Source organism: Paramormyrops kingsleyae, chromosome 1 (assembly GCF_048594095.1).
Source record: "Paramormyrops kingsleyae isolate MSU_618 chromosome 1, PKINGS_0.4, whole genome shotgun sequence".
Classification (NCBI taxonomy): Eukaryota; Metazoa; Chordata; class Actinopteri; order Osteoglossiformes; family Mormyridae; genus Paramormyrops; species Paramormyrops kingsleyae.
The window spans coordinates 38,312,933-38,330,756 of record NC_132797.1 but is presented as its reverse complement, the minus strand read 5'-3'; the positions used below and the strand labels follow the sequence as shown (position 1 = coordinate 38,330,756).

Below are 17,824 nucleotides of genomic sequence, written 5' to 3'. Positions count from 1 at the left end.
ATATCAGACCATGCAGATTTAAACAATTCTAACCCCGCAGACTTTAATTTCCACTGTAATCTGCGGTACTCCTTTGAGAACTGGTATAATCATTAAACCATGGGTATTATCTGGGGGTTGACTACTTTACTCTTCAAATCAACTTTAAGGTTACTTCCTTAACGTTTGTACTAGAAACCAAGTTTGTTTCCTTAACTCATTTGAGATACTAAGGGGGCCCCACCTCAGGGAAAATGGAATGACTGTTTCTGTGATCTTTATCTCAAATCTGGATTTTTTTGCTTAGCTGGACAACTTGTAAGACTTAAAGTGTATGTATCTCTCTCTCATACATACTGTATATCATATATATGTATGTTTGTGTATGTATATCCTCCTGAGACCCCACCCATTCATTTATGTCCATTGTAGTGGACATTTTGTTTTTATCTTTTCACGGATGTAAGGAAATGTATTCATTCCTGTTGTACACTAAAGAGGACATGCTGTGAAATTAAAAATAAAAATACATTTTAAAAAATCTAAATTGTAAAATGTCTCATTTCCTCCAAAGACAAATAACCTAAAATTGAAGGACACTTTTTTCCTTGGGTCTCAAACCTATATTATTTGGAAACATTAAAGAGGAATACATATGCAGTCAATTCAGAATCCAAAATGATATTACAAGTGCATATCTGAGAGTAGTAGTTTTCAGTCAGAAAACCTATAATCTGTTTTTTTAGGTCAGAGAAAAAACAGTGCCTGACTAATTCAATCTCCTACCTCATGAACTAGAATGACATAAACCACTACCTAGAAAAAAAGTACAGTTCTGAGACTTGTGGTCAGGCAGTTCCTGTTTTAACAGAGAAACAACTAACTGCTTCAAACTAGTTATGACTGATTCTGTAGTTAGGGTTAAAGGCCGGTTCATACTTCTCACGTGTCCACTCGAACGTTTATGACCCATTTAATGTAATTGTGCACCTCCGCAGATGAACATCTGTTGCACTCTAAATGTGAGTCCACGCAGTGGTGTCTGTGCAGCTCAGGACATACTGCACATGATCAATTCACTAGCATCCACTTTAAATACCAACATGGATGCTTTTGAGAAGTGTTGGGGTTGTTTGCAAACCCTACAGCAGGGTTATTCAACTCACGGTCCTCAAGGGCCAAGCCCTGCTGATTTTCCAGCCTTCCTTCACCTGTGAGCCAGGTGTGAAGCCTCTGACCAATCAGAATCAGTAATTATTAAACTAACTACCTGGGAGAACTGAAAACAAGGCCGGGATTTGGAATCAAGGGCCTGAATTGAATAGCCCTGCCCTACAGGCTATTTAGAAGGTCATAAAACTGTTATGCACATGTAAATGCGAGTATGTGAGTGCAGACATGTCTCCAAATATGTACTTCTGGAAGGAAAAGAAAGTTCATGGCAAAAGTACATCCAAAATTTATTTTACCTGTCTGTTAATTTTTATAAAATTTTATACAGAATTTTATACAGAATAAAAAAAAAATTATAACTGTTGTCATTATGTAATATTGATAATAAGATCAGTCATTTTAACGCCTTAAGTACTCAGAACCATTTTCTTCCTCCTCTGTATATGAAACACAAGTTTCTGTGTCTGAACTCCCAGCTGTATCAGTCCGAAAGGGGAGAGATGAATCACCCCCTTCCCACCACAGAAGAGAATCTAACTGCAAAGAATCCTCATTATCCTGTTCTTCTGGTTTTTCCTCTTCACGCTTTTCCAGAGTGACAGAAAGATTAACATCTGGGCAGCTCCTTTGCAAAGTATCTTCATTATCCTGTTCTTCTGGTTTCTCCTCTTCATGCTTTCCCAGAGTGACAGACAGCAGGTTAATATCCTGGCAGCTCCCTTTATCCTCCTCTTCTTCTTCATTTATCATAGACTCTGAGATCTTGAAGCCAAATTGGAATACTGATCTTGAACCCAGTTCACGTACACAATGGTCTTGTGAATTTTGATTGGTAATATCAGCATTGGAACGGCATTTGAATGGAATATCTTTTGATCCAGTTACAGATACAGTTAAAGACTCTGACTGGCTAACTGTAAATTTGGAGAGAAACTGATTTTCTGTCATGTTTGAAGGAGGAGAAACTGGAAGCAAAGTGGAAGAAGAGTTGTCTGTGATATGGGCACAACGGTCCATCTGTTCAGTCCACCTTTCATAGTTTCCAATGCTCTTCTTTGTCCCCGTCACTGCCTGCTCACTATTGTCTTCCTCATTACTCTTTTCCTTATCATTCTTGCTTTGGCTAATAGTGCTTATTGAATCTTTTACAAATACCTTTGAAAACACTGGTATATCATAACCCGAGGAAAACAGGAGCACATCATGGGATTTTACAGATTTCTGTAATGTAGAGAGATGAAAAGGGAAAGTTCAGAGAAGGGTTTTTATATATGTGCATCACCAGGCATGGTAATCTGAGGCAGTTTTTTATGCCACAACTATCTGCTTAATGTCAATGTCAGCTGAAACACTGTTTGATTTCACTGGGAAATTTCATCACATACTGTACTTCAGTATATTTCAGTATATTTATTCTATTAACCGTTGGCCACTGAAGTTTTTCTAGAATCAAATGCAGAGCTTCTACAGCTGTAAAATCGGCATTTTTTAAATAGGCATTTAAATATCTATATTTTATAATGACTTACACTTAATAATTGGGCCTGAATGATATTAAAAAATTAGTTTCAGACACCAATAGAGACTTTTCAGGCAGATATTACTTCGTATGGTGAAATTTTAGGCACTAATACTTTTAAACAGTGCTCTGCTGACTGATAAAATGTAGTTCATGTTGTGAAACATGAAAAAAAAGAACCCAAAAAAATCTTAAGAAACATAAATATGAAACAAGTCACTTATACGTAATGTTATAACTTTAAAACAAGTAAAACACAATGTCGAGCTCAAACACATTGTCTGTTCTACTTAACAAAAGCACCTCAACAATGTAGCATAATGTAAGAACCAGTTAATTTTGTCACCAAGATTTTACAATACTGCAGTGTATAATACTGTGGTATACCCAAACTGCCAAGGTATACGGTATTAACTTGATAATGCCCATACCCAGCCCCACCTAATACACAGCTGTATATACATTAATAAAATAACTCCTTACCAGTACATTTGGGAGAGGTGATTTTGAGAAGAACCTTGTGCAAAAATATTTGCAGATGAAAACCAAAGGAAAAAGCATCAAAAAAAAGACGACATTTGCAATCTGTTTCTCTACAATAAAGCAAGACAGAAACAAAGCCATCAATAAGTGTGTTCATAATGGTAGGACCAGAAGAAATCTCTTCAAACAGACAAGCACTATAAAATCTGTATAGCAAAAAATATACATTAAATGTAGTATCAATAAATAATGGGAAGCTGTAACATATACCTGGATTGTACAACAATGCGGTACTGTCACACTGAGTGCGATTGTAGGTATTCTTCCTATCTTTTATACTGACTGTCACACAGTACTTTGTGTCTGGCTGCAAGTTGGGAAGGACTGAAACCTTTAGTCCTGTGGTGTCCTTGGAAAACTGTAATGAGAGATACATTGATGCAAAAATGCAGTAAATCTAATGATCAAAGTCATCTTTGTTTTATACCTTAATCCCCTAAACTCAGATTGCCAGTGATGCTGAGTTTAGTACTTTATACTTTAATAATAAATTAAAATTTTACTATGCGATTACTACACCATTCATCATCAACGAAGACAACAAAGCAATGATGCTAAGAAGAATTTGGTCAAGCCAAATAGATCATTATATATATATATAACATATACAACTAACTACAGCCATTTCCATCCATGATTACTCATTGATCACAGTATCAAAGTGTCCCTGAAACCTATCCTAGGATGGATAGAGCATCTAACAAGATACCAGACATGGTTTCCAGGTCATGAGGTACACACATAGAATTTAGAGGTACTAATCAACCAAGGCCCTTCTATTACATTTATATTACTTATTCTCTAAAGTTCGATTCATATTGAAAGTTTAACCACTAGAATAGTAGATATAAGACTACAGTCCAGAGGTGATCCAACACGATCAATTCAGGTGGATATTTTCATCAAAATGCAATTATTACCTTGGGCATGGTATTTTACAAAATGTAACTTACATACACCAAAATATTTTGTCATGATACATTTGTTCATATCAGGCAATGACAATTATTATTATGATATAATTCATAATTTCTTTACTTCAAAGTCCATTTTGCTTAAAAATCCCTTAGAAAAATGTGAGAAATTGAACTACCAGTAAACTGAAATCTAAATTCAACAGATACATAGATAGTTTTTTGCTGGGTTTCTGACTGCCTGACTGTTTGTTCAAGGGAATGGATTTGACACTTAAGAGAGTTGCCACCCGATCTGTAATGAAAAATGAAATTCTGTGTCCCATTTGGAATTTGGGATGAAATTTGTCCTGTCTTTCTTCAAGCTGAAAGTGAAAAAAGCGTTAAAACCCCTGAAAATAGGCCCAATCATGCCCCTGCTACCAAATGATCGGCTGGAATTGCAAGAGTTTCTGTAATAGGCTATTGTGTCTTATCAAGCAGTGTTCATTAGCAACCATTTTAGAAGTTTCTCATTTTCTTATAGTTTAAATTTTATATATGATAAATCGATATATCCTTTATATTGTCCTGCCATACTACCTAATTTTTTTCAATCAAATCATTTTGCCACAGACATTTTTGTCCATGTACAAATAGAATGACAATCCTTGCTCCAGTCTACTACAGAGAGATGTTTACACTTTTTACCAAACCTTAAAAATTTACATATTTAAATTAAATGTTAAAAATGGTGTATCAAGTCTAAAATGACAGACAATGAAACCATTTCAACTCAAGAACTGTTGCATCTAAATACAGAAAACTGTGGGAGAAATTTGGGAGTAAGATAATTCAGGTCACTATTACTGTCAGTACCTTTCATCAAAAGCAAATGACCAAATTATTCAAGAGACTCAAAAGATATTTTAATAAAACATACTATATAACTGCAAAGGTTAAGGACTTCACCTGAAATCCATTTTTGGTGCTGACGATGGTCAGTGTGTAGGTGAACATTTCATATACAGAGAGTAGAGAATCATATGGAGGTTTCAGGTTCACATGCATTGAGTCCACATGGCTTGACAAGAAAAGCAGAGGAGGGTCCAGAAAAGCTTGACAACATAAAGGAACAATAATTAGAAGGAATAATAATTAGATCAGGAAGACTCAACTGAATAAATGCTAGACTTAGATACCAATCTACAACCACTCCTCGTTCAGTGAATGAGTTTTGTTCCAACGACCAAGTCATTAAGGGAAATAGTCACTGGGTGAAAATCACAGTACCTTCCATGCTTGATTTCTTTTACCTTTCATGAATTGAACATCTTAGCAGCATTTTGTACATGGAACCAGCATTGTCAGACATATGAAATTTACTTATAAATGCACAAATTGGTTGGAAAATAAGTTTTTAGTGCTGTTATATTTGGTCTCTAACCAAGGTTGTCACTAAATGAGGAGTGGTTGTATACATTTTTCATTAATCAATATTATTCAGTCTCTGCAAATAGACTGAAAACAGAATAAAAGGAAACATATACAACACACACTGTATAAATGTACTGAAGTATATTTTGCAGTGAAATCATACAGTATTTCAGCCGATATTAGGCAGATAGTTATGGTAAAAGGCTCAACCGCAGCATCAGTTTGCTGGCCCTGGGATTCAAACTAGCAGCCTTCCAATTACAGGCACAGAGTCCTAAGCTGCTGAGTCATACACCACCATACAAATAATTAGTTAGGACCCCTGTTGTATCCAGAGCCACTTTAAGGGTTGACAAATTGGCATTTGAAGATGCTTTTATACAAAATGCTGTCATTCCCAACTGTTATTATTGCACAGCTAGTCTTCCTGTCAGCATTAATGGCCATTGTCCTCTAGCCTCTCCCAGTAACATGTTCTCAGCTACATATCTCACAGGAACTGTTTTAACACAGATTGTAATATTTTTAAAATCACTCAGGTCCTGCATCTTAGCCATTGTAAGTCTTAACCAAACAGTAACAAACTCACACACCTGTCTGCATGATGTATATGTAATTTGATTCATTGTTCGGAGCAGGCCATTTGGATGTACAAGCAGGTGTACGTAAAAACTGGCCACTGAATGTATGTGGGACACATGAACACTTGAAACATGAGACCCTGCCCTCCAATTAATAAAAAGAATCATCCTCTCCTTTTTTCCCTTTTTACTTACTGTCTTCCTTTGGTATGAAGGAATTCAACGTCTTTGTATAATTTCCCAAGATGGAAATAATCTCTGTATAATATGACGCATTAACATCTGAGAAAGCCTCTGTCAGGTTACATGTGATAGGGAGAAGTACACACTCACATCCTGATACTGTCTTCGACACGGCAGGACTGAAAATGAAAAACAGGAATAATATGGCGCAGCAGTAATGATGGACTTGATCAGCAATGTACATGCCCAGCATAGAATACTTGCATAATAAAAATGCACTATAGATCAAGATGATTAGGAAAATATGGTGATTGGGAATCTACAATTAAACTCTGATCCCAGGTCTTACAAAGAAGCTAAAAGTTGACAATGTCTTAATAATAATAACTGATACATTATTTATCCCTGTGGGGAAATTGTCTTTACACCTCCCTCAACTTGCTCTTTTGTGGTAGAGCAAGTTGTCCATGAAGAGCAGGGAGCTGAGGGTTAAGGGCCTTGCTGAAGGACCTGCAGATATGGTGAGGCTGGGTTTGAACCAGTGACCTTCTGATTACAGGCACACAGGCTTAGCCCACTGAGCCACACGCTGCCCCTTCTTCATATATATGTGTGTTATGTATTGGGGATTGAATAACTTTAAATGCTTGCATATGAAAGCCTGTGAGGATCTTCTAAGGTATGGGATGTGTATTAAAATGGTCACAATCTCAGAAAGCATTGCCACACACACACACACACACACACACACACACACACACACACACACACACACACATATATATATATATATATATATGAATGTTCATCTCATTGCAATATTTCAAAAATTAATTTAGTGATACACACTTCAGAATGCGATACTTTACGGTGTAACACAGCCCATTAGTTGAGTTTGGCCCTTCGTCCCATGTTAACATGTGAATAAATCTAGTAGAGTTAATTTGGGGTGGCCGCTCACATAGTCCTGTGGGAATGGAGAAGGGCTATAGTTAGTATATACTAACGAACGTACAATCACAATGGCAAACGTACAGGCATTGATACTGATAGAGCAGGAGACAAACCAAGACTTTGTCAGGCAAATCCAAAATTTTGAGTTAAAGCTGATGTGAAAGCATTTCTGGCAATAACAGATGCCTAAAGGTAAGAACCAGACAATCCTATAGCCCTGGGTTTCTCAAACTTTCCAGCCATAAGGCCCTGCTCTTCAGCAATTATCATATTGGAGGTCCCACTGCCAAAATTCGCCGATTATTTAGCAAAGTTTGCAAATTTTCTCAGGTAGCGATCAAGTTTGCAGCAATGCAGTGACCTGTTAAGGACCAGATCACATTTCCCTGCCATAGTTCATTGGTCATTGGGACTCATATTATAACATTGTAGTTCTTGCTATATTAGCCTAATTCTTTAAGTCCAGGGTTATCATTGGGGTAGTCCATACTTGCTTATTCTCCTTCCATCCATCCATCCATCCATCCATCTTCCTACCTGCTTCTCCTGCAACCCTTGCTGATTTTATTTAATACAAGTATTGACAAATAATCCCATACATATTTTATAATATTGATTTCAAATAGTCACAAATGGTCACCTTAGCCCCGATGGGGCAGCCATCATCAAATTTCGCTTAAACATTTATTTGTAGAAATTTATTTGAACTTTTTTGTTTTAGAAATATTGCAATATTTACAAAAAAAAAGTCACATCACAATTGATATTTGAAATTTTCTAATTTCCAGCAGCCATAATGCAAAATAAAAATACAAACTACTAAACTGATTTAAAACAAAATGTATCCGCCTCAATGTAATTGCACATTGACAGACACAGCAGCGCCCAAATAGAAATGCTTGCAACATCATAGGTCAGTTGCGTAGGGTACAGACTGATTTATACTTCTGTGTTGAATAGACACCGTGAGTACAGCATAGTCGTGGAGACTACGCCGTAGCCTGAAGTGCACTGCCCCAGAAATGTAACTACATGTTGTGCCGAAGCAGACCACAAGAACTGCGACTGGCCTGCTGGATAGCATTAATTTTTTTATGAGAGCGAAGTAAGCATACATCCCTGGTGTACTTGAATTTTATATGCTTGATTTATGTCAAGCATTAAATTACCCACCCTAGGTACCAAAGCAACAGGACTACAAACTAATCAGAATGAGAGTGCCAATTTCATTTACCTCCATTAATTTTATTCATAATTTACAATACTAAACAAAGTTAAAAGTAATATAGACACCAACTTTTGAAGGGAAAATGCATAAAAAATGTGTTTGTAGCAGCTCGAAATTGTTCCAAATTTGCCTACAGGATGTTTGTAGCAGTGCAAATATAATAAATGGATGTTTTGTTAAGTGTTTGTTTTTATCTGTTAGGCTATGGTGTAGGCTACAAACTGATTATACCTCTGTGTTGACCCTACGCAGACCTGCAGACACTGCAACCTATACATCGTTGCAAACATTTATACTTATGCACTGGTGTGTTTGTGTTGCTCTGCAAATACACCGCCTGATCTGTTCTTGGCAGGAGTGATCTTGCTAACCTGCCTTCCAAGAATAAACTTGGGAAGCAGTGAATCATGGGATTGTTCTCGTTTTGGTGAGGATGCAACTGGTGCATCCTTGATATTTGGCGTGGGGCAAGAATGAGATCCGGGGATTTTTACTGTCCTCTGTACTTCTGTTCTTGGTATTGGAACTGGTCTCTGGCAATGAAAGATGATATAAAACAGGTACGCGAGAACACAAGTCTGGTTAACTGCACATATTGAGAAACACCTAGGGCATTAATGTGTACCTCACATATAATTTGTAATTTATTTATAAAATTTATTTAAGTATTGCACTCCTTGCAATTTGTGCATGTATAGCTGTTTGTTCTAATTGCCTTTGTAATTCTATTCAGTCATGTAACTGACTACACATCTCAATGCGCCTGTCCTTTCAATACACCCAGGACTTAACAGATGTGATGCTTTAGTTAAGCTAAATGATTTTATTTGTAATAAGCTTTTTTTTGTAGAATTTCACCATTTTTCACAGCATGACGAATCATTGCAGCACACTGGTTGAAAAATACTGTTTTAAATGACGCATTGTCTGTAGGGATATCTGTGTGTGTGTGTGTGTGTTACTGTATGCAGTAAGTACACTGTATGCACTATGCAGTTTTGAAAACAGCTGTTTTTAGTATTTGAACTGGTCTTGGAAAGGCGATGGAAAATGACGTAAAACGGGTAGACAAGAGCACCAGTACGGTCAAGCGCGTATACTGAGAAACACCCACTGAGAAATCAGCCTTTACGGCACAAGGTATGTGGCTACGCTGTACCGACATACCTACACGGAAGTATAAATTAGCCTTAAGCATTCAGAAAGAAGGTTGGATGAATAATAATAATAATAATAAGAAGAAGAATCATTTATACCCTTGATTATTCACTGACAATCAATGATAACGTCCAAGATTAAGAGCAAGACACTTACCTGCTGAGACCAGGAGCATGACGGAAAACAATGACTGAGGAGTCATTATATCACCAGAGATTTATCACCCATTTTATCATATTAAGGAGACACCCTGTGAATTATTACAGTTACATTTGGTTAATAAAAATAGCCGTCTTAAATCTGAAAAGAGGAGAAACGTCATCATATACTGATATTTGTCACATTTCTTATAGAAAAACTAAATATAATTTACACAAAGAAAACGAAACAAAATACGTAGGTTTTATAAGTTAAATACATGCTACCCAAAACTCGCAGTTATTACTAACATGTAATAAATGAACTTTTAATTTAATGGTAACAAAGTGAAAGTACAGTTGTGAGATAATTTTACTCCGTTACAATATAGAAAATGGTTTCATTGTGTAACACTGCAATCGTAATAAGAAATATAATTCTAAACTATAATGAATTTGCGCTTACGCTTCACGTGTATTTACCTCACAAGCGTAGTTGTTTCCTTCTCTACAAACACAATGCTCTGCTACTCTTCATCCTCTGTCGCCATTTTGTAGGCTATTCAGGCGTATTTAAAATGTCAACCACTTCCAAAAATCCCCCATTTCATAAAACACAGACTCAGTATCAGGTTATGCACGGCTTCAGTAAGGAATCACACAGTCAGCAAAATAGAACAACTGATCCTGGAACGGTATCTACGCCTAGTCCTCCTTGCTTCGCATGTGTGCCTACATTTTGAAAAGTAATTCTTGCAGTAAGCAATAGGGGGTGCTCTTGATAGTAGGCACTCTTTAATTAAGATTTCCCCATTTTAATGTCCTTGTTGTCGTTCCGCAAGCAATAACATTGAAAGAGATTCAGTTCCCCTCTGTTTAGTAGAAGAAATTAAGTTAACAAACAACAAATCTATAACTAAGATTAGATTAGATAATCCTTTATTAGTCCCACAAGTGGGAAATTTGCATCGTCATGGCAGAAAGTGGACAGTACAAGAGCAACAAAATTAAAAAACAATAGAATAAAAACTGTACCAACATTACAGTATAAAAAGTACACTAAGCAATTATTATTAGAATTATTAGTTCAATAAAATGATAAATATTTATTGATAAATGAACAGTTCATGGACAATCATACAACGTGAAAGAGATCAGCTGGACTAAAAAACATCCTTAAGAGGTGAAATTAATTATTTAAAATACAATTAATCAGTACACCAGAGGCTGAAAATGCTGTTACACTTCTCATAGAAATTACATCAGAATTTTCTGATTATAGTATTTTTAAGCATAAAACATGCCAAATGTTCTTATTTCCACACCCTACAAGTGGACTTGTGCACTCACGCTTGTTCTGACAATTATGAACTTTTCAATTTGTATATCTCTTAGAATAACACTAATTCTGTTGTTGAATTATTTTTCAGTGAGCCCAAAAGTTTCCAGTTCTAATACTTTGCCAATATACTATTAATGTAAAATGTTTCAGTGACAGGCCCTTTTAATTACAAGATCACAAAATTGTAATATGCTTCCTTTTTCCAAAAGAAACTTAGCATGCCATATGTTCCTCAAGTTTCATTTGTGAGCTTTAAATTGTTCTCTCATGGTTTGAAAACTAGAGGCCAACCAATCAGTGGTGTTTTTGCGTGACTCCTCCCAGTCATAGCGTGGAGTGTAGCCTAGATCTCTGTGGGCTTTTTGGTAAGAGAAAGTAAAAGGTGTGTTCAGCATTGTAAGTAGTTGTCGGTTCAAGGGTGGAGTGAACTTGAAAAAGGGGCGGAGAAATGTTTGTAGTTTCTCCAGAAGAAAGGACAAAAAGAATAAGAGGGAAAAAGGCAGGACTGGCCGTTCTTGAATCACAAACCCTAGTGGTGACATGACCATGTAACTGAAATCTGAATAGCTGACATGAGGGGTGTCATCTGAAATAAAGTAAAAGTTTCCTCCAACTGTAATTCGCTTCTGTGTGTCCTTCAGTGCCCGGGCAGCCAAAACATGGGCAAATGCAACATTCCCCACATACACAGGGTTCACCTTGGCCCTTGGATGACAAATGCGCGGCAGTACTTTTCTGTTGCGGACACCATTGGTCATATTGTGTTGTAGGAAACGGCAGCCATCTCCATAGATATAAGTGGGTCGCAAGGCACAGGAGGCTAGACTACCCCCGTTGCTTAGGGGCTGGCCATTGACCTTAAGGACCATCTGCTCAGCTTCCCATTTGGTCTTGCTGTAAGGGAACTTCAATTGAGAGAAATAAGGAGTTTCTTCATCACCATTAAAAACTGGGTCTCCTTGTGTGTTGGGGCCTACCACTTCAATACTGCTGGTATAGATAAAGGAGGTCACATTTTCCTGAAAACAAGTTTCCAGCAAGAGCTGGGTGCCTGGAAAAAAACATATGAGGATGATTTCAGTTCAGTTTTAGAAATGACTGACAGGTTTAGAAAAGGCAGACAGAACAGAATTTCATAATGTGTTAGATAATGGGTCAGAAAACAATAAAAACTGCTGAATATATTACATTAGTTGTTGGGTTACAATAATCACTATTAATAGTTTATAAAATCTATATAATGCCCTGAAAACACAATTCAAAACATTCTGCTCATTTTCAGGGATTGTTTTAAGTTATAATGGTACTTCTTCTAAGAACAAATATTTCTCATCAGCAGTGACTGAACATGATTTTTTTTATTATAGTATAGATAAGTAGATGGATGGATAAATAATTTAACAGCTCGTCGTGCATTTCCGTTTGTTTAATGGTGTATAGTATATAAATAAAAATGGTATTATTATTTATTACTTTTTAAGGGTAAAAAAATCACGAGTTGACCTTTTACATTGACCCCGTAGAGTTCATTGTAGTCCACTGATCCAGTTACATCGATGACAGATGCTGTGTGTATGACTGTGGAGGCTCCTCGACAGGCTTTTCGGAGATCTCCTTTGGCCCGAATGTCTCCCTCAAAAACATTCACCTTTGTGTGATGTGCGGATTCTGGCAGAAAATCAAGCAATAAGTCAGTCAGTCATAGCCAAATTTTCAATAGGAAAAGGAATTTTGTGAAATATCGAGAGACATAAACTTATGTCCATGTCTTGTGTATCCGTTTATCTACTCATTACAGTTCATGGTACAGATATTTTATGGGTTCCACTGAAATAAAGGTAGCTGATCATGAGAAAGACCTTGGTGTGTATGTTGATGCTTCCATGTCCCATTCTCGCCAGTGTGGGGAAGCATTAAAAAAGGCCAATATGATGTTGGGTTACATCTCTAGGTGTGTAGAGTTTAATTCAAGGGAGGTGATGCTACAATTATACAATTCCTTGGTAAGACCCCACCTAGAATATTGTGTGCAGGTTTGGTCACCATACCTTAAAAAGAATATTGCTGCCTTGGAAAAGGTTCAACGTAGGGCTACAAGAATAATTCCTGGTCTTAGACAAATGTCGTATGAGGAGAGGTTAGCTAAGCTGAATCTGTTCAGCCTCAAGCAAAGGAGATTAAGGGGGGACATGATCCAGGTATATAAGATTCTAACAGGTCTTGATGCTGTTCAGCCAAATGGCTACTTTAATATTAGTTTAAATACAAGAACTCGTGGCCATAGGTGGAAATTAGCAGGAGAACATTTTAAACTGAATTTGAGAAAACACTTCTTTACACAGCGTGTAGTTAGAGTATGGAATAGTCTTCCTGTTAGTGTAGTGCAAGCTAAAACCCTGGGTTCCTTTAAATCAGAGCTAGATAAGATTTTAACAACTCTAAGCTATTAGTTAAGTTCTCCCCAAATGAGCTTGATGGGCCGAATGACCTCCTCTCATTTGTAAATTTCTTATGTTCTTATGGTGAATTACAATGTTTCAGGGGACAAACAGGAAACAGTGGCCCTCTTTTTGTTGGCTATCAGTGTTAATTACTGAAAGCAATTCAGTTGTGTAGAGTATAAGCTACCTATAAACGCAGCTGACAATATATGGTTGTGAAAACCAATTGAAAACCTGTTTAGTTTTTTTTCAGTTTCAAGAACATTGATTCTTTTAAAAAATTCTCAAAAGTGAATATTCTATTTAAAAATAATTCAAAATTATTTTCAAAAACAACAGCTGAATAATTTTCTTAAAGGATCATTCCCCGGGTTGTTTGGAATTATTAACTATTAAATGGAAAGGTTATACAAGTAAAACTAAGATGCAGAAATAACTTCTCCTTGCTGTACTTATATATAGATGAAAACATTTTGAGCATGATAAATTTAATGTAGAAAATTTGGCATTTACCTTTCACAACCTGGATAACTTTGGGTATAATGACTTTGTCTAGCAGACGGATCTCTGCCACACCCTCCTCCAGGAGCAACATAATAATCCTTTTTCCCAAGAATCCAAAGGCACCTGTAACAAGGCAGATTTCACCAGATAGAGACATGACTATAGCTGTACACTGTAGTTGGCTCTATAGATGAATTTGTGAGAAATGATTCAGATCCTGGCACACTCAGTTGCTGTAGAACACTGAGGCGGAAACAAGAGACAAAGCTAAGGCTTAATTAGACCAAACCTGCCAGCTTCATTGTCATGACCTGCTCGTCCGACACTCCTGTGTGCCACGCCCCCCTCATTACCTCGTATTAATTCCCGATTGTAATTACCTGTTGCCTGTTATGTTCAGCCTGTCCTGTGTATTTAGCCTGCGTCTGAGTCAGTATTCCCCAGATCTTTCATTGATGTTGTATGCCGTGTTTACTCGTCTGTCCTCAATAATCCCCGTTTGCTTGTATTACCGGTTCCACGCATCCGTTTGCATGCTCGTCTGTGCGGCGGACATAACAGAATGACAGATCTCCGGAAAAAGACGCATCAGCTTACCCCAGCTGAATATAGTGCGCTTATTACTGAGGCTGGGTACTGGATTCAGCAACCCGAGATTCGGGAGGACCCCGCAGCCAGCGCTCTGGAAGCACACACTGGGGATATCCTAACCAGGATATCGCCGACCACAGACGCCTTCTTGGCGGAAGAAGTGCGGCTGAACTTGTGGCAGCTTAGAATCATGGCGGCGAAGGCAAACCTAAAACAGGTAGCCTTTGACAACGGATTGCCTGTGGATCCACCAGCGGAACTACCCGAAGGGTCCCCGATGACTGGAAAAAGGAAGAAGCACAAAAGACGGAGACTCATGGAGATTCCAACGATCTCCCTGGGGGCCGTCTCTATCTCCGTTGCTTCCCTCCTCGCCGCACCTATCCCGCAAGTACCCGAAGCCCTCATCAGTGTCGCTAAGACTCGCTATGCTGCCACTTCTGGCCACTGTTGCCAACTCCTCAGCAAGGAATGTCGCTAATCGCTATTGGTTGTCCCAAAACTCGCTAGAAGTCGCTAAAAAAAGTTGCTTCCATGTCAGAGTCTCCAAAAGTCTCCAATAACACTAGAAAAAGTCGCTAGATTTGTCGCTAGTTGCTTTTTTGAAAACGAGTCGCCAGAGAGGTCTAAACTCGCTAAATATAGCGACAAAGTCACTAAGTTGGCAACACTGCTTCTGGCAGCTTACCCCTATCGGGAAGCACGCCTGGCTCTTAAAAGGGGCCAGGGCATTGTGGGACGCTATCCTGCGGGTCCTGACGGCTCATGAAGGGGCAGCCGCCGCTACGTCCGCAACCCGCCTGCCAGCGCCCGCCGCCACGCCCGAGGTAGCTGCGCCTCCTCCACCTGCCACCACGCCCGAGGTAGCTGCACCTCCTCTGCCTGCCACCACGCCCAAAGCTCCTAGGCCTCCGCCTCTGGCTGCTGCTCCGCCCCCTGCAGCACCCGAGGTCTCTGCACCGCCTGCGGCTCCGCCCATGCCTGTGACTCCCATTCCTGTGACTCATGCCCCAGTGCCCGTGACCCCGGTCCATGTCCCCGAGGAGGTCCCAGACTTTTCAACCACCGCTTCTTCCCCCTTGGAGGAGGAGGAGCTCGAGTGGGACCCCTCAGGGACCTCCCTAATGACTCCTTTGCCCTTGCCCCAGCGAGGCCGACACCCGGCAAGACCCTGTCTTTCTGTGTCCCGAAAGGGGAGAGTACACAAGCGTAGGGCCGGGGCCCCGCCCGCCCTGCCACCTGACTCGCCTTCACTTGCCTTGGCTGGGGCTCGCGAGGCGCATGCGGATCCTGCGGCTCTGAGCCAGCCTTCGCCTGCCGGTCCCCCTCCGACGCCTCATCGCCTGGCCTCGGTCCCGCCTCCGACTCCTCGTCGGTTGCCTGCAGGTCCCCCTGCTCCAGCGCGTTGCTGGATGGTGCCTTTGCCAACTATGGCTGCGCTGTCGCTTGCTGCGGCTTCCCCCCCCTCCTTGCCTTCGCTGGTGCCCCCTCCGTCTCCCTCCTTGTCCCCTTCGTTTGTCCCTCGGCCTGTCTCCTTGTTCCTTGCGTGGTCCCTTCCTGCTCCTGCCTCCCTGTCGCCTGCGGCCCCTCCGGCCGCCGCCCGCTGCCCACCTTGGTTCCCTCGGGCTCCCCTTTGTCCCACGTCCGTTCCTGTTTGGCCTCCTCTGTTTGCTCCTCGTCCCTGTGTCCTGGCTGTCTCTGCTCCTCGTCCCCCTGTCATGCCTCTGTTCTCTCCTGGTCCTTGTGTTCCTCCGTTCTCTGTGCCCTCTGTCTCGCCCTTTCTTGTGTGCCTGTCTGCGTTCCCTGTCCTTTGTCAGATTCTGTCTTGGTTTCTGCCCCTGTACTTGTTCTGTGTGTCTGTTCTGTTCCCGGTCCCTCGTTGAAGTTTTTGCTATTGTTTTTCAGGTCCCGTGTCCCCAGTCTCGTCTCCTTCGACACCTCCCCTGAGGCGCGCCTGAAGTGCGCACCTTTGGGGGGGGGGGTTCTGTCATGACATGCTCGTCCAATCCTCCTGTGTGCCATGCCCCCCTCGTTACCTCGTGTTTATTCCCGATTGTAATCACCTGTTGCCTGTTATGTTCAGCCTGGCCTGTGTATTTAGTCTGTCAGTATTCCCCAGATCTATCATTGATGTTGTATGCCATGTTTACTCGTCTGTCCTCCAATAAACCCCGTTTGCCCATATTACCGGCTCCACGCATCCGTTTGCCTGCTCGTCTGTGCGGCGGACGTAACAGTCATGAGGCTTCTGGAGAACCTTGAAATATGTTTATGCCTAGTCAAGGTCTGCTTTAAAAGGCAGCTTCTGTACCCCTCACACCCTGGACACTACCTTTTCTCTCCCCTCTGGTAGACGCCACAGGTCATTTAGAGCAAGAACAAGAGACTGAACAAAAGCTTTTACCCACAGGCAGTCATTTGCACCCATCCTGCACCCACTGAATCACTGGTTCAGTGAAACAGTATCCAGCCCCCTGAATGACTGTCTTCTATGCAATCCTATGCTTAGGGCAGGTCATTAAGCACATACTACCTTGATTGACATATTGTACACAAGGTACTCAGACACTAATTGTCAGGGTCAGCCCCGGTTGTCCCACTCTGTGTCCCTTCCCCATTTGGCCGGCAGGCGTTGCCGGTCATCCCATCCTTCATGTTAGTCTTTGTGTTTTCCTCTGTTCTCTGGCAGCCTCGTGGCTCAACACTTTGAGCATCCAGTTGGCTGTGTACCCTTCTGTCCTGTGCTTGAATCCCACCTCCTCTGTTTTTGTATTTTGATCCCTAGTTCCATTTGAGTTTCTCTAGTTCTTGTGTCTGATTTTGTAGTTGATTTTTGTTTTGGTCCTTGTGCCCCTGCTTGTGTCTTTACCTGTTTGTAATTCCCTAGTGTTGGTTTCTGTTTCCCTGTTTCCTTGGTTAGTTCTTGGTTTCCCTGTTTTGCTCCTTTGAGTTTATTAGTTTCACCTGTGCCCTGTTTTCCTGGTCTCTGTTAATTAGTCTCACCTGTCCTATGTTAGTCTTATTGCCTAGTTTTGGTTTCTGTATTTAAGTCCCTGCTTCTGTTCTGTTCCCTAGTGGTTCGTTGATTGTGTTTGATTTGTATTGAAATGTTTGTGTGGTGTGTATTTTGCTTACCTGCCTAATTTTTATTATTTAGTCTT

General features: G+C 40.1%; 2 protein-coding genes across 8 annotated transcripts; both read right to left on the bottom strand.

Moving 5' to 3' along the window:
- Window positions 1-1,422: 1,422 nt before the first annotated feature.
- crfb2 (cytokine receptor family member b2) lies at window positions 1,423-10,446 on the bottom strand. 5 transcript variants are annotated; one of them, XM_023844614.2, is made up of 8 exons: window positions 10,269-10,446; window positions 9,805-9,898; window positions 7,158-7,275; window positions 6,459-6,487; window positions 5,080-5,225; window positions 3,425-3,572; window positions 3,155-3,264; window positions 1,423-2,373 (listed from the first exon to the last, which is right to left on the bottom strand). In XM_023844614.2, exons 2-8 carry the CDS (start codon window positions 9,848-9,850, stop codon window positions 1,552-1,554), a joined length of 1,419 nt encoding a protein of 472 aa, XP_023700382.2. In that variant the 5' UTR covers window positions 9,851-9,898; window positions 10,269-10,446; the 3' UTR covers window positions 1,423-1,551. The 5 variants fall into 5 exon arrangements, with proteins under 5 accessions (XP_023700382.2, XP_023700381.2, XP_072571547.1 ...); XM_023844613.2 differs by having other exon boundaries at window positions 6,321-6,487; window positions 9,805-9,948; window positions 10,269-10,436; XM_072715446.1 differs by having other exon boundaries at window positions 6,321-6,487; window positions 7,158-9,023; window positions 10,269-10,436.
- Window positions 10,447-10,707: 261 nt separating this feature from the next.
- Window positions 10,708-17,815, bottom strand: LOC111860692 (3 beta-hydroxysteroid dehydrogenase/Delta 5-->4-isomerase-like). Of its 3 annotated transcripts, none has more exons than XM_072715461.1 (4): window positions 17,799-17,815; window positions 14,082-14,195; window positions 12,631-12,795; window positions 10,708-12,178 (listed from the first exon to the last, which is right to left on the bottom strand). In XM_072715461.1, the coding sequence occupies exons 2-4, from the start codon at window positions 14,161-14,163 to the stop codon at window positions 11,367-11,369; spliced, it is 1,059 nt and encodes a 352-aa protein (XP_072571562.1). In that variant the 5' UTR covers window positions 14,164-14,195; window positions 17,799-17,815; the 3' UTR covers window positions 10,708-11,366. The 3 variants fall into 3 exon arrangements, with proteins under 3 accessions (XP_072571562.1, XP_072571561.1, XP_072571559.1); XM_072715460.1 differs by lacking the exon at window positions 17,799-17,815 and adding an exon at window positions 14,453-16,119; XM_072715458.1 differs by lacking the exon at window positions 17,799-17,815 and having other exon boundaries at window positions 14,082-16,119.
- Window positions 17,816-17,824: the final 9 nt, after the last annotated feature.